Raw genomic sequence first — 16,251 nt, forward strand, 5'->3', positions numbered from 1 at the left:
TATAATGCCATGTTGTGCAGCCCCACAATATGCATTTATATTTATGCATTTGGCAGATGCTGATATCCAAAGCGGCACTGCATTCAAGGTACACGTACATTTGATCAGTTCTTGCTTTCCCTTGGAATTGAACCTATAAGCATTGCTAGCACCAAGCTATACTGTTTGAGTTGCAGGAAAGATAAAGGAAGAAAAACACACACGTCCAAAATGTTTATGGTTTGTACATTTGGTTTATTTATATTCATGTATAAATGAAAAACATGTTAATATAGCTATTGTAGCCTTTTTTAACATGGCCCTCTGGGCTCTACTTTAAGTTCTAAGGCTTAAAAGCTAAATTTGGTGTAAATTCAGTATAAAAATACTTAGACTAAGAAAATAGAAATGATTTTAAAAAAGAAAATCCACACACACAGATGGACAGAAATCATTCGGTTTTACTCTATAAACCGTGATCATAATTAGGTTTTCCGTCCATGTAGCTGTTGAAGAACACCTTGTGAACCTCTGTGCTGAACATGGTGGCTTTAACCACTGGATCCTCGAACATGCATTCAATCCACTTTCTTAACTCAGGAGTGTTGGCCAAACAACTGAAACACAAATAGAGATACGGAACTATTAGGTTTACAAGCAAGTTATACTTTGGAGAAATACATACAAAAGACATGGTTGCATTCACAAGACATTAACTTGCGAAGACAAGTACTTGTGTGCACAAAGTTCACCGAACCAAAGTGTTTTTCAATTCAGCTGGAACCAGAGCCCTACCCTTACTAATCTCAGTCATTCATCACTGTTTGCATATCGGTTTAACTTAACCTCTATGACTCAGCACAATATTCCACCTGTAGTCAGGTAAATGAGTGCGCTTTTATCATGCATTCATTATATACTGCATATATGTACTGATAATAAAAGATACAATGAAAATAAAAATCTTACTGCTTTACGCCCATCATCTCTGCCCTCTCAAACCATGGCCAGATCAAGTAGTCAATCATTGTGATAGAATCACCCCCAAAATATTTGGTCTTCTTTTTCGCCAGAAACTGAAAACAAGATGTATTAAAAAAAAAGAAACCAGTTAATAAATTGTTATGATGTACTTTCAGAAAGTGTAGGAATTTCAGCCCACCTCATTTAGTTGGGAGACTTTTTCTGTGAATTCAACTTCAGCTGCTGAGACGTCTTCTCCTCTTTTCTTGCCCATAGAGATCTTATAGAAGTATGGAATCACCTAAAAACGAGGATGAAGTTTCATAAATGCATGCATAAATTTACTTAAATCAAAATACAAAGAATTTCAAATCATTAATATGATTATACATCAATAATGCTCCTGGGTGGTTATGGTTTTACTTTTCTGGTTATTGTGGTTTGCTTAGCTTATAATAAAAAGAGAATGCCAAGACTTTCAGATTTTTTAGGAATTGTATGGATAAAAAGTACATTTCTATATTCTATGTCCTGATTACAGTGAGATTTCCGACGGAGGAACTTGATTAATATCAGTAGTTCTATTGGTAGATGCTTTGTAAGGTGCATGTGTTCAAAATGAACAACTGCGTACCTTTGAATAATGCTCCAGCACCATTTTCTGTTGGGCCCTCTCAAACGGGTCAGATGGGAGCAGTTTCTTCTCAGGGAAGGCCTCTTCCAGGTACTCGCAGGTGATCGGGGACTCGTATATCACCTGACCACTTGAGGTTTCCAAGACTGGCACGGTCCCTGAAGGATTCTTCTCCAGAAACCAATCAGGCTTATCCTTCAAATTGATGTTGATAATTTCATGTCTATGTAAAAGGAATATAAAATCAGCATTGGTAAGTGGATCGGTATTTAAGGGAGTTATTTTCCTCAAAACCAAAACAGACAATGTTAATTAAGAAAATCAAATCTAATTTATGCTCAACCCTCCTGCTACTCCATTTCTGCAGGTCCACATTAGTACTCACTTAACTCCCTTGGCAGTGAGCACCAGTCTTGCTCTCTGAGCAAATGGACAAAATCTCATGCTGTAGAGCCGAATAAGACCATCTGGCACTGGTCCAGGAGCAGGACATGCTGTTACACCAGTGAAACACATTGGACACAATTATGTAAATATGCACATGCATATGAATAAGTTATTTGCATGATATGCATAGAATTTCATCAGTAAAATAACATGGGCCGCTATGTCCGGTAATTAACTGTTTAGGGAATTACATTTAAGAGCTTATGATAGGTTTTAGAAGAATTCCGTTTTTTTTTTTTTTTTTTTTTACAATAATTACGTAACGTCATGGCATGAGAACATCTGGGAGAGTTTATCTGCAACGGGGTTGGTAATGAAACTCTTATGGATAATGAAACTATCTGAACTTTTATTAATGCTTTTCCATTCACAAGTTCAAGACCAAACAATGTAAGCTTTGTGAGCGAGTCTAATAATTTCCATTTCCAAATTTCAGTTTTCTCTTACCTTTTCCTTGGCATTTTGGAGATGGAGCCATTATTGTGATCGGAGTGTTCACTCAAAGAAGACCTTAATGCTAGAAATAAAACATTCGATGGTGACTATTGAAACATTTTTTAGATTCTTTATTGATAAAAATCTAAAGGGGTTACATAACGCGCACGGAGGCAAGAAACGAAAACTAATTTCAAGGCTATCACAGACACTTAACGTTCTACTAAAAGCAAACAAAATCCATTCAAGGTTTGCTTACCTGTTGAACCGACTGCAGTTAACGTTAGTTGGAAAGTTGAGTTTTTATGGAAGAACAGGTGTGGCTGAAGATAATGACTCCTCCTCTCACATAACTATTACACACCCATATTACTTTCAAAATAAAGCTCTTCAACAAAACTAGTTCACTACGTTTAGTAAAAGATTCTTTAAATTACTTTTCATCGAAGAGTAATAGCCTATACGTATGTTAAACTATAAACTGCTCAGAAGTCTGCTATTATCTCCAGATGTGCTGGGTTGTTTGCAATGTTCTGCCATGGACTATATCTTCTAGCGGAAGGATACAACTAAACGAATCAACACAGTGCGTTTTCTTAATTATTTTAATATTTAATTATCAGTAAATGTAAATATTTATTAACAGTCGTAGTTAAAACAGCTTGCAAATACATAGCAAAAAATAATAAATAAATACGACCAACATCGCCTTAAAAAGCAACCATAAAAATTTAATTTGAAAAGTTTGTTAAAGTTGTTAATGAAAACATTAAATACATTTAGAAAATAAATGTTTAAACGTTTATTTTTAATAGTATGCAACTGGTCAACTGTAAAAAAAAAAAAAAAAAAAAAACCCAGTTGGGGACAGTTTGACCTGCAAACATCACAATAATTATTTATTTTAATAGTGTATGGAATCCACAACAATTAAAAACATTTTAAAAAAAATGTAATGAATATATAATAAGTAATATTTAACTATATAGACTACTGAAGTAGGAAATATCCTCAGTTTCTATTTTAGAAATCTGGTTACTTCACTTTATTAATAATTTATTAATCCTTGCCCAACTGCACCAGTAGCAATGACTATGTTTACAACATCTGCTTGTATCTTATTGCAGATGAGTTGACAACTGATTTCTGGATTGTGTAATGAATTTTTATCTTATCTGTATAAGAAGTCAAGTACAACATTTCATTAAATAAAAAGACAATAATCTATGCGTTTCCACATTTTGTTCCGTTTATGTTTCTCTTGTGTGGGCGTCTTGCAAAGTCATGCAAGTGTTTCTTTTGCATTTCTACAGCTGCAGAATGAGTCAGCTTACTAATAACCTTTCTGGAGGAAAAAATAGGTGGGGGTGACACTTGGCTACAGGTTATGACATTGACATCTCAAAGCTTCTGTTGTGCAAAGTCATGCTTATCCCCTTAACAACATTTTATAATCAACTTATCAAATTACGGATCACATATAATTCTGAGATCTTGGTTTATATGATGGTGACTCATTAGAGAAGTGGTGGACACCTAATGGATAAGGGTCATTAGGGCCATTAATGAAAACACTGCAGGTTAAATTCCAGAGAGGTGTGACTGAGATAATGAGCACCTAGTTAACCCTTGAGCAGGGGGACAGCACCTGCAGTTGGCCTAGTATGTATATTCCAGTATAATAACTACAGCAGTTACACTTGAAAACTCCTTACAGGCCATCAACGAATGAAGCTGGTCTGAAATTGGAATAGTATAAAATAAGATAATATATAATGTGTAGAATATTTAATCTATTGAATGAACTTCAGAAAGTTTTTTTGTTACATTTACATCACATTTACATTTTTAGCAAATGCTTTTATCCAAAGCGACTTATTTGTTTCATTATTATTTATTTGATTTTATTTATTTTTTTGCATATCTGATTAAAAAAATGCATAAATAAATAAATCACTTAAATAATAATAATAAACCTTACCAGTTATATAAGATTTTAAGATCAAAGGTTTAGATTTTTGTTTTTGATTTCCACACCACAAGTCAAAGGGACATAATGAATGATGTACCAGGCATGATATTCTCTTTTCATATTAATAGTGTTCATAGTATAAAAGATGGATGGATAATAACATACCATCTTAAATGAAATCTGTTAAAATAGCCAGGCAACAGAGGTGTGTTTTACCAGAGAACAATGTTTTACCCTATAAACCATAATCATAATTGGGGGTCCTTCCATGTAGGATTTGCAGAACACCTTGTAGGCGTATGTGCTGAACATTGTGGATTTTACATGAGGAACATGTGTTCAGTCCACTTCTTCATCTGAGCAGTGCCATCCAAGCCACTGGAAATTATGAAGAAATAATGTTAATATTCAAAGAGGTTACGAATCCAATATTGGATCTTTATTTCACACAATTATAATATTATTATATTTCGACCAAACTCATTAAATTGGGCGATTTTCTCTTTAAGTTCTGCTTTAAGTGCAGACACATCTTCTCCTTTTGTCTTGCCAACAGGGATCTTATAGAAGTAGGGAGTCACCTGAAAAGAACATCCATATTGTTAAAAACGTTCAATTCATTCAATCTAGCAAGACTATACATATAATATCCTATAGAAGTGAGTTGGGAAATACCTTTGAGAAATGCTCCAGCAGCATTTTCTGTTGGACCCTCTCAAATGTGTCAGATGGGAGCAGTTTCTTCTCAAGATAGACCTCATCCAGTTACCACCCGACCACTTGAGCTCTCTAGTGTTGGAACTAAACCAAGAAGATTCTTCTTCAAAAACCTGTCAGGCTTATTCTTTAAATTGATGTTGACAGTGTCATGTATAGGACAAAATTATTCATAGGGGCTTTTCTTTCCACTCAGAAACAGTTTTCCAAAACATTTTATAATGATTTTGTTCATGCATTTCATGGACATCCTAAGCACAATAGAACACATTAATACACAACCTCCCCCTTAAATAACTCACTAATGCCCATTTGCATTTATACTCACTTTGGCATTGAGCACCAACCTTGTGCGTTGGGCAAAAGGGCAGAATCTCACGCTGTAAAGCCGTGCATATTTTTTTTGGCACAGGTTCAGAAGCAGGGCTTCCTGTGGCACAATTTAAACAGAAAACATGTTAGACCTGATCTGACCATTTCTGCAATGGCATTGCTGTATAATAATGTGAGTCACTTGCACATGATGCCAAAATGTCTTTTCAGTGTCTTTTCAAGTATAAGCAGGTTTTTAGTGTTGACAAGAGCATTGCACACACATTATCACTAAAAGTCTCTTGTGTGGAATATGTAGGATGATTTCATAAAAGTGCAGTGTCATACACTGTCGTCAGCACTAAACACACCTGCTGGCCCGTAACTGTTATATCACTTGTCAAGTTTTCGTGTACAAATTCTTGTGTACAATGAAATAACAATGACACTCCCAGTTTCCTAACATAAATACACATCTGGACAGGTTTAAAGCTGTCACTTAAGATGATCGACCTTAATCACAAAACAATCCTGCTCAGTCACGGAATCTACAATAAACGATAAAAAAAAAAAGACAAACTGCTCTGTTTTGGTGTGAACTTCAGTTAAAATACTACAGTTGTTTTTGCAGTCCGTAACCTTTTGGGGTTAAAAATGATCCAAAATCAATATTTGAGCAAGTAAGTTACATAACCAGCCAGTGTTCAAAACTGTCGCCTTACTTTAGCCCCATTCACAACGGTTAATTTGTAATAATTTTTTATAATTTGAGTAGTTCGGGTAATTTTCCGCGGTAAATTCTAGCATGGCACTGCGTCGTTACGTCACGTTTGTAAACATAAAGAAGTTGTCCCGGTGGCTCCTAGACTATCTCATGTGAGGAAATTTTCACATTTTACAAAACACTTTCAAAAGTCTTATCTTTCTAGTTGCAACGAATTACTAGTAGAGACCTCCATCTGATTATTATGGTTAGAAGAAAGTCTTTTCACACCACACACATAACATAATGGATATCACTTTAATTACTTTATTTGTCATGTATACAGTAAACACGTTAAAACCGAAGTGTACTTTCATAAGATCCTTTAAACCCATGTCTGAAATATCCTCAGGTTATAATCCAACAAAACAAACAAAATATAATAATATGCAAAATAGTATACAACAGTTTGTGATGTACTCTCCTGTGATGCTGATCCTCTCTGGATAAAACCATGGTTGAAAATGTGACTTAAAAGGGAATAACATGATTGAATTGATGAACTTGATTGATTATAATTTGCCCACTGATGAATGATCACATTCATTCTTAGCCGCTAATACCTGATATGAAGAGGTCTGTTGCCATCACTGCCAAATCCTAAATTTAAAACCAGCTGTGCTGGTGTATGTCTGACCAAACATATTTTCATGGGACCTGTGCCGTCACTGTTCTGCCTTCCAATCTGTCTGTTTAAAACCTGTACTGGGGCCCTTGCAGAATTCTTAATATTTAAAAAAGTTGAAGTGCTTTAGTTTCATTTGATTTCATTACCGGATATCACACCTTTCTAAACATTCACAGTGAGCCTTTAAAGTGCAGATGCTGAATTACTATATTTAATTGAAGAAAAAAAACCTCAACCACCTTAAATGATAGTACAATCAGCCCATACAGAGAACTATGAAGTACTTAAATAAATACATTTCTGGAGTTACATCGCCTGAATTTCGTTTGCATGTTCTTGGTTCAGTGTCAATTAAAAATGCATCATCAAAATATATAGAGTTGCTACAAGATGTTATTTTAAATAAATTCATATACTGATACAGAAGTTACTTTATGATGAACAAATCGTACAAGTCAACACAACCCTGATCCAATGATGATGAATAAACGTATTTAAAAGAATGACTTGTTTCTTTCTGTTACAGAGTTTACCATAACTCTATAAACGCTGTGATTTAGCAACCAGGGATTCATATTTAGTCCAGCTCCAGTCTTGAGCCTGTGTGGGAAAAAAAACAGTGAGTGTAACTGCGGCAAATACTGTATGTGCGGTGATGATCATATACAGAATTTCTATGAATTTCATAATAAACCTTTAAAAAAATGCTAACCATGATGCTCTCTGATTTCTCCTCAGTGGTTTCTTGCAGTAAACTGGTAAGCTGACTCAAATAGCGCTGGTTCTCCTCGAGTAAATGATTGACTGAATTTCTGTAAACAAACAACAGCATGAAGAACAAACACTGGTGATAACTTTGCTGATCAACTCAGCCACAGTGAGACCTAGGAGGTGGGGTTACTGTTATTATCAGTACCAGCAGGCTGCTCATTAAGGCTTGGAAGAGAAATTTACCCCTCGTGTGGAACTTGCAGGGACATGGGGAGGCGAGAGGAGCACTGGGCTTGAGTCTGGTTCCATGTTGACAGCGAGGAGGGCATCTCTCCACTCTGACTCGCAGAGCTTCGTGTGGTGTTTTGTGCCTAATCAAACACATTCAATTACAATTGGTGCTTAAGTAAAAAAAAAACATTTTAGAAATGCTTTGTAGTATGCATGTAGTTAAGCAGAATTTAAAGTCAGAATATTAATTTGATTATATTCATTTTGCTTTGAGTTATTAACTTGTCACTTAATTTCTAACCATTTTATACAGTAATGGCAATGTTTTAATATTTGTTATGAATAACTTTCATAACAAACACAATTTTTCAAACTATTTTTTTTTTACAAATATTTTTGTTCACCACTGCTGCATTTATTTGATAAAAATACAGTAAAACATTGTGAACCATTTTAAGAGTTTAAAATAACAGCTTTCTATTTATTTTGAAATGTAATTTATTCTTGTGATAACCAAGCTGAATTTCAGCAGCTATTATTTCAGTCTTCAGTGTCACATGATCCTTCAGAAAAAAAATTATTGTACTGATTTTGTGCCCCAAAACATTTCTTCTTATTATTATAAATGTTGAAATCAGCTGCTGTTGCTTCAAAATTTTGATGAAATTATATTACATTTTTCAGGATTCTTCGATAAATATACAATTTAAAAGAACAGCATTTATTTTTGAAGTAGAAATCATTTGTAACTATGTAAAATTCTATTACTTTTGATCAACTTAATGCATCTTTAAAAAAAATCTGACAGACCCTTTTGAGCCGTAGTTTGTCATTCGGTCTTCCACCCTTAATACACACTAAACTATAATGATGGAAAGTCAATGATTATGTGCATATTATGAGCACATCTGGCCATGAGACTCACACAGGCAATCTTCAGTAAGTGCCAGAACTCTCTCTGTCTCTTGATCTGCATCTGCATGACAGTGCTGTCCGCCTCCTTAATGCTCTCCAGTGTCCTCTCGATTTTAGGGAAGAGGTCGATGATCTTCTGCTTACTCAGAAGGATTTTACTGCAAATAATACACAACAGCAATTCTAGATTTCATCCATAAAATGCAGTGCTAATATTCATTTATTAACTAGTCGCAGGTAGAACATTAAAAACTGAATCATAACAATCCTTTTTTTTTTTGTGAATTGTATGGTTTCAAAAGATTTTACCTTAGGTGTACATATAGATCCCTTAGTACCCGGTCCTGATTTTGGACAGTCTGTACAATGACCTTCACCATCTCAGAACTGTCACTGTAGCCATGCTGGGGGTCTGGCACTAGGGGAAACGAAGAACACTATATACTGACACAAGTAGCTCATATAACAGTAAGAATATGTAAGTAAATTTTGCATACACATAAATAATCCAAGTACTTGGAATAGAACATGGGGCAAATTTCATTAACTTATGAGCATGCAAGAAGGGATTGCACTTACTTTTGCATTTTGCCTTCAACTGTCTATAGAGTTCAATGGCTCTTTCTTGCCTGTGATGAGACATGATTTCAATACAAAAGGTTTAAGAATGTAGAGACATCTATGCTGAGAAAGTCCACATAGCATCGCTGAAAGAATGGACTTACAGCTGCTCCATGACATCTCCTTGTCGACGAGCATAAGGACTTCTCTGAAGCTCAACAATTTCTGAGTGCAAAGCCATTATTTCCTCATCCAGATGGCCGATCTCTGCCACCTTTAAAAGCAAACAGAGCCTGTAAGCTAAAACAATGCCATTCCACATGACAATAAGTTGACAAGCAGTACTCCTCAAAAGTTGAGGGTCATTAAGATTTTTTTTTAAGAAATTAAAACTTTTAATCAGAAAAGATGCACTACATTGAGAGTGTCAATCAAGACATTTCTAATGTTACAAAAGATTTCATTTCAAATAAATGTTTTAAAGAATTCTGACAAAAAAATCTACAAAATATTGTATTAAACATCTTTTCCCAATATTCAGAGTAAGACACGTTTTGAGCACTAAGATCATAGAATCATGTGATAATGAAGATTGGAGTAATGACTACTGAACATTTAGATTTGCCATCACAGGAAAAAAATTAAATTTTCAATTACAACAAATACAGCTTTGGTGAGCATAAAAACACAGAAAAAGAATATTTCTGACCCCAAACATTTGAACAATAATGTAATACAATTCTATGATGTAACATGACGAAAGGTGATTAAAGGCGATTATACAGGTGCATCTCAGTAAGTTAGAATGTCATGAAAAGTTAATTTCAGTAATTCAACTCAAATTGTAAAACTTGTGTTTTAAATAAATTAGATGCACATGGTAGTTTAAGTCTTTGGTTCTTTTAATTGATATCATTTTGGCCTACATTTAACAAAAACCCACCAATTCAAATTCTCAACAAATTAGAATATGGTGACATGACAATCAGCTAATCAACTCAAAACACTTGTAAAAAGGTTTCCTGGGCTTTCAAAATTGTCTCTCAGTTTGGTTCATTAGGCTACACATTAATGAGGAAGACTGCTGAGCTGACAGTTGTCCAGAAGACAATCATTGACTGCCTTCACAAGGAGGGTAAGCCACAAACATTCATTGCCAAAGAAGCTGTCTGTTCACAGAGTGCTGTATCCAAGCATGTTAACAGAAGGTTGAGTGGAAGGAAAAAGTGTGGAAGAAAAAGATGCACAACCAAGAAAACCGCAGCCTTATGAGGATTGTCAAGCAAAAACGATTCAAGAATTTGAGTGAACTTCACAAGGAATGGACTGAGGCTGGGGTCAAGGCATCAAGAGCCACCACACACAGACGTGTCAAGGAATTCACTGAACCACAGACAACGTCAAAGGCGTCTTACCTGGGCTAAAGAGAAGAACAACAGGTCTGTTGCCCAGAGGTCCAAAGTCCTCTATTCATATGAGAACAAGTTTTGTATTTCATTTGGAAACCAAGGTCCTAGAGTCTGGAGGAAGGGTGGAGAAGCTCATAGCCCAAGTTGCTTGAAGTCCAGTATTAAGTTTCCACAGTCTGTGATGATTTGGGGTGCAATGTCTTCTGCTGGTGTTGGTCCATTCTGTTTTTTGAAAACCAAAGTCACTGCACCCATTAAGCAAGAAATTTTGGAGCACTTCATGCTTCCTTCTGCTGAACAGCTTTTTGAAAATTCTGATTTTATTTTACAGCAGGATTTGGCACAGTGCCAAAAGCACCAAAAGTTGGTTAAATGATGGTGTTGGTGTGCTTGACTGGCCAGCAAACTCACCAGATCTGAACCCCATGGAGAATCTATGGGGTATTGTAAGAGAAAATGAGAAACAAGAGACCATACAATGCAGATGAGCTGAAGGCCACTGTCAAAGAAACCTGGGCTTCCAGACCACCTCAGCAGTGCCACAAACTGATCACCTCCATGCCACACTGAATTGAGGCAGTAATTAAAGCAAAAGGAACCCCTTCCGAGTATTGAGTACATGTACAGTAAATTAACATACTTTCCAGAAGGCCAACAAATCACTAAATGTTTTATTTTACTGGTCTTATGAAGTATTCTAATTTGTTGAGATTTTTTTTTTTATAAATGTAAGCCAAAACCATCAGAATTAAAAGAACCAAAGACTTAAACTACTTCAGTATGTGTGCACTGAGTTTATTTAATACACAAGTTTCACAATTTGAGTTGAATTACTGAAATAAATTAACTTTTCTATGACATTCTAATTTATTGAGATGCACCTGTACATGGGGCAATGCTGCTTGGGCACTTTCCCCCTATAGAATGGGCAACAAATTTCTACCTGGATTGGTTGTGGGCCCTGTGTCTCACCTGGTTACCCACTGATAGCAAGATTGCCCAGCAACATTGCTCAAAAAGTTGCCCTATGTCTCATTACCATTGTAGTAGCAGTTAGGTTTCAAAACAAATGTATATCATTTATCCACAGCACCTGCACAAACCCAGCAGCCTTGTCTTCATTTTCCTGCCAAGCCTTCAGCATCTTTTCAGAGGCTTCACAAAGAAAAAAAGTTGTTTTAGATTTTCAATAGTAATGCAATAATGAATACTCGATTATTCAAAGAATTTGAGCAAAATAAAACGTACATATGCCATACTGCATCTGATCACTGTACTTCTCCAAGTCGTACTGTATGCTGCTCTTAAAAAAGTCAAGCTTTGCTTTGAGCTGCTGCGAAAAGGAGAACATCATGTTCTTATATCTTGTAAGGTTGGTGTTGTAGCGGAGAAGGCTCAACCTATAAACACACAAACCGAAATAAACATTACATTTTGAGCAGGAAAAATTATATTCATTAATTAGCATGGTAATATAAAGCACGTACATGGCTGCACGTTGGCCCTGGAAGAGGCGGCTGTAGTCTTCTCTGAGGCCACAAATGTAGCTCACCGCCTCACCCCAAACCTTTTTGAGGGTACTCAGAGGGAGCTGAGTTTTGGTTTCCCGCACTTAAACAGAGAAATGAAATGGATGGAGTCTTAAAAGTTATTTGGGAAACAACTTGAAAAAAATGGACTAAACATTAATCTGAAAGTACAACCTCCTTCAAGCACATTTAAATGAACAAACTATCCATAGGAATTGCACATTAATCAATCAATTCTTACCGATAAAGTTCACACTCTCAGGAAGCATTCTTGCTGTTAGAGGTCCTGAGTACTTGGTCAAACTCTTGTCAAACAGATATACAATGTAGCTGTCCCATCCTCTCTGATAATTAAAAAAAGGGTTATAAACTGATAAACTGCTGCTGCTTTACTAAAATGTACTTTTAGAGCATGAGAACAACATTTAAGAGGCCAAAAGAATACTTACGACTCCATCTAACACACACTGTGCAGCAGGTTTCCTGGGGTCTAACATAACTCCTGTTTCCTGCAGAAGCTCTTGATTCAAAAGTTCGATTTTGGTCTCAGTCTCAATCCTCTGTTGCAGGGAGTGGAGCCCTTCATCTGGGCTAAGCAGAAATGAGTGAACCTGGGTCGTAGTCATGTTTAAGATGTGGACAACCTACAAAACAAATCATGCTTCAGCTCATTTTTCTGCCTACTTTGCATTAATACAGAAGACAACTGATTGCCCATAGACATAACATTCTAATGAAATGATGCAATAATGCCAATATCAAACCTTCATGTTCACTATTTGTTCTAGTAGAGCAAAGCACTGGGGCTGTTTTATGTCTGGATTCAATCCTCCTCCTCTCTGTACTGGGTCCCACTTGAGCATCAGCTGTAGCAACCCCTCCAAGGGCTCTAGCAGTGTCCTGCAGTACCAGAAAAACAATTAGCCAACTCAGAGACAGAAAAAACTAATAACAGAAATTACAGTGCAAGAAATGCAAGGTGTTTTGGTCTGTATAAAGGTTACCTGCTCAGATTGTTCGGGTATGGAAGGTGGGTGGAAAAGCGGACATCGCCATTCATGTCTTCTACAGCCATTATGTCCTTAGGACCTTTGTTTCGCACTTTGCTTGTCCTAATAATAAAAAAAGCAAATATGTTGTTATTTGACTGTTTAAATGTATTCCCTGTGAAGGTAAGATACAAGCATTGTGACCTAATATGTAGGATATCAGGACACGTACCACTGCACAGGTTGAAGATTGTGAAGAAATGGCCGAAATCCACAGCAGCACTCAAAGATCATGGTGCCGAAGCTCCAATAGTCCACAGTGACTGTGTACGACTTGCCTTCAAACAGCTCTGGAGCCTGAAACAAACAAGATGTCACGTGACATGACCCTTCAGAAATCATTCTAATATGCTGATGAGGTGCATAAGAAACATTTCTTATTATTAACAATGTTGAACACTTTTCTGCTTAGTATTTTTATAGAAATCATAATAAAAAATTTTCTGGATTCTTTCTTGAATAGAAAGTTCAATAGAACAACACATACAAAAATATACATTATAGAAAATGTAACACTACAAATGTTTTTACGGTCACTTTTGTTTAATTTAAAGGGATAGTTCACCCAAAAATTTTGTCATCATTTACTCACCCTCAATTCCACAGTAGCCACTGACTTCAAAACTATGAAAAAACCCACTATGGAAGTCAATGGCTACTGTCAACTAATGTTACCAACATTCATCAAAATATATTCTTTTGTGTTCAAAAGAAGCAATAGACTCATATAGGTTTAGAACAAGTGGAGGGTGAGTAAATGATTACAGCAATTTAATGTGTGTGTGTGTGTCAGTGTGAACTATTAATTTAATGCATCATTACTAAAGAAAAGTATTTATTAATTTCAACAGCAAAAAACTTTGTACTGACCACATACTTTCGAATTGTAGTGTATGTTGACTCATTGTAATAATAGCCTTTTCTTTGCAATTCATTGCAATTACTTATTTTCTACATACCAAATACTGTAAAGTCCCCACAAATGAAGTACACAGGCTCCCCTGGTCTAGGTCTTTAGCGTAGCCAAGGTCGATTATCTTGTGGACGAGCTGCATAAACATCAAAAAACCATTTGGTTGGGAAAATGTATGTCTAAATAACAAGAATCAAACTACTGAATAGGAAATACCTTTCCACTGATATCTTGTAGCACAATATTCTCTGGTTTGAGATCTCTGTGAATTATCTTATTCTCATGGAGGTACTGGATTCCAGAACCTGTTGGATATAAAACATGCTGTTTTATTTACCACCCTAAGTGATCGACAATAGAAGTACTAATAACAGTTTTAAAAAGACACATTACCAACATCATTGAGTAGAGCCAACACCTCACTCTCTTTTAACCCACAACAATTTTCTGGTTTGCTGAGTAACTACAAGATGCAATACAAAGAACAGAAATGAGTAAAAATGTCAACAAAGGGCACATGAGACATAATGCAAAGAAAAAGCCCTGGTCACAAACACACACACACCTTTCGAAGGTCTCCCTTGGAACAGTATTCCATAGCTAAAAGCGGTAAATCATTCAAAGCAATGTGCATCATCTCCTCAGGAACATCCTTTGCTGTCACCACGTTAAGGTGCTTCAGCCTGAAAAGTTGGAAAAAAGAAGACCAAAAAAATATATAACATTGGTAATTATGTGTGTACATAAAATAAATAAAATATTTGCATGACACATGTTTTAATAACAACATATTATGAATAATATATATATATATATATATATATATATATATATATATATATATATATATATATATATATATAAAGTCAAACATTTGGTTGCCATAGATTTACACACTTTTTCATTATCTGGATCTCTCGACTCCATCGGTCTTTGTTTTTTGCATTAAGTTCAAGGCGACAGAGCTTCACAGCGATTTTTTCTGAGGTTTCCTGCAAGATATTACAGTATTAAGAAACTAACCTTTTCTTTGGCTGTAAATCGAAGCAAAGGAAACAAAACATTTTCACATCAACAGTAGTTAAGAGTAACATCAGAGGCAGAGCGATACCTCATTCTGATAAAGGTAGACATGTCCAAATCCTCCCGTTCCCAGCCTCTCCTTCATAAGCCATGAGCCACAGAGCTGATTGTGTCTCATAGGAGGTTTCTCCATCTGCACAGCAGTAATACACACATTTATAATGGCTGCTTTCAACACTATGACAGCTACTCGAGCTTGGTTAGGATTTAGGCCTTAAAGAGAGAGTTCTATACTGTAGATAGCGTAGATGATGGTAAGCGAAACGTTTAATTTCTGACATTATATTTACTTGGATATGGTGATACAGCTAACTTAGCAGGCGAGCTAACGTAGTCCAAAGTGTCATTCGGTAGTGACTTACCTTTCGTCAGTTTGCGTTTCTAACTTGCATGAACCGACCACATCTGATGTGGAAATATATGGGATCTGTCAAAAGAGCGTATTAATCCAAAGGAAACAACAAAGCTATCCATTTCATCCTTAAACGACTCGGATGTCAGATTTGCTAATGGCTAACTAGCTCCGCGTAAACAACTCGATGTGTTGAACTGTTAGCCTACAGTCTTACAAGCCACCAAATGTCAGCTTTCCATAGCACCAGGCAGGGTAAAACTAGGGCCAGAGAGCACCTGAAAATCAAAACAACTAAAGATTGCTGCCCTTAAGTGCTGATAGGATACAGTAGCGCTGACTTGTGTGATAACTGTTGTTGACGGCGGCCACGCCAGTCAGCTGCTACTAAAGTCAAAAGCGAAACAATGTCAGCGCATGCGCGGTGCGTTAGGAGCCGCCTGGCGTCAGCGCTCATCTGGGATCAGTTGGTCATGGACCAGGCCATAATAACGAAAGCTAATACTAAATTCGTGGTACTGATCTCGATTCAGCGCAGTCGCCGAGGACCTTGAGAAAATGGTACCCGACGACTGTGAAAGTAACTCCAGGGACGCAAATTTGTTCGTTCTACAAATACGATTCATAAAAAGTAAAATTAAATAAGAG

At 36.2% G+C, this 16,251-nt stretch overlaps 2 protein-coding genes and 1 pseudogene across 2 annotated transcripts; all 3 read right to left on the reverse strand.

Annotated features, from left to right (window-relative positions):
- Positions 1–211: 211 nt before the first annotated feature.
- Positions 212–2,873, reverse strand: LOC113112700 (glutathione S-transferase omega-1-like). Its single transcript, XM_026278476.1, has 7 exons — positions 2,718–2,873; positions 2,471–2,540; positions 1,962–2,070; positions 1,577–1,799; positions 1,142–1,243; positions 949–1,055; positions 212–596 (listed from the first exon to the last, which is right to left on the reverse strand). Exons 2-7 carry the CDS (start codon positions 2,499–2,501, stop codon positions 446–448), a joined length of 723 nt encoding a protein of 240 aa, XP_026134261.1. The 5' UTR covers positions 2,502–2,540; positions 2,718–2,873; the 3' UTR covers positions 212–445.
- A 1,679-nt stretch (positions 2,874–4,552) lies between these two features.
- Positions 4,553–5,589, reverse strand: LOC113113251 (glutathione S-transferase omega-1-like; annotated as a pseudogene).
- An 872-nt stretch (positions 5,590–6,461) lies between these two features.
- Positions 6,462–16,016, reverse strand: LOC113112701 (inhibitor of nuclear factor kappa-B kinase subunit alpha). The gene is made up of 22 exons (XM_026278478.1): positions 15,614–16,016; positions 15,280–15,384; positions 15,066–15,160; positions 14,734–14,851; positions 14,562–14,631; positions 14,385–14,473; positions 14,215–14,304; positions 13,428–13,552; positions 13,211–13,318; positions 12,971–13,106; positions 12,656–12,850; positions 12,448–12,550; positions 12,165–12,288; positions 11,926–12,077; positions 11,771–11,832; positions 9,433–9,542; positions 9,287–9,336; positions 9,017–9,125; positions 8,718–8,865; positions 7,805–7,932; positions 7,563–7,662; positions 6,462–7,450 (listed from the first exon to the last, which is right to left on the reverse strand). The coding sequence occupies exons 2-22, from the start codon at positions 15,382–15,384 to the stop codon at positions 7,391–7,393; spliced, it is 2,277 nt and encodes a 758-aa protein (XP_026134263.1). The 5' UTR covers positions 15,614–16,016; the 3' UTR covers positions 6,462–7,390.
- Positions 16,017–16,251: the final 235 nt, after the last annotated feature.

The sequence above is a fragment of the Carassius auratus genome, chromosome 13 (assembly GCF_003368295.1).
Source record: "Carassius auratus strain Wakin chromosome 13, ASM336829v1, whole genome shotgun sequence".
Classification (NCBI taxonomy): domain Eukaryota; kingdom Metazoa; phylum Chordata; class Actinopteri; order Cypriniformes; family Cyprinidae; genus Carassius; species Carassius auratus.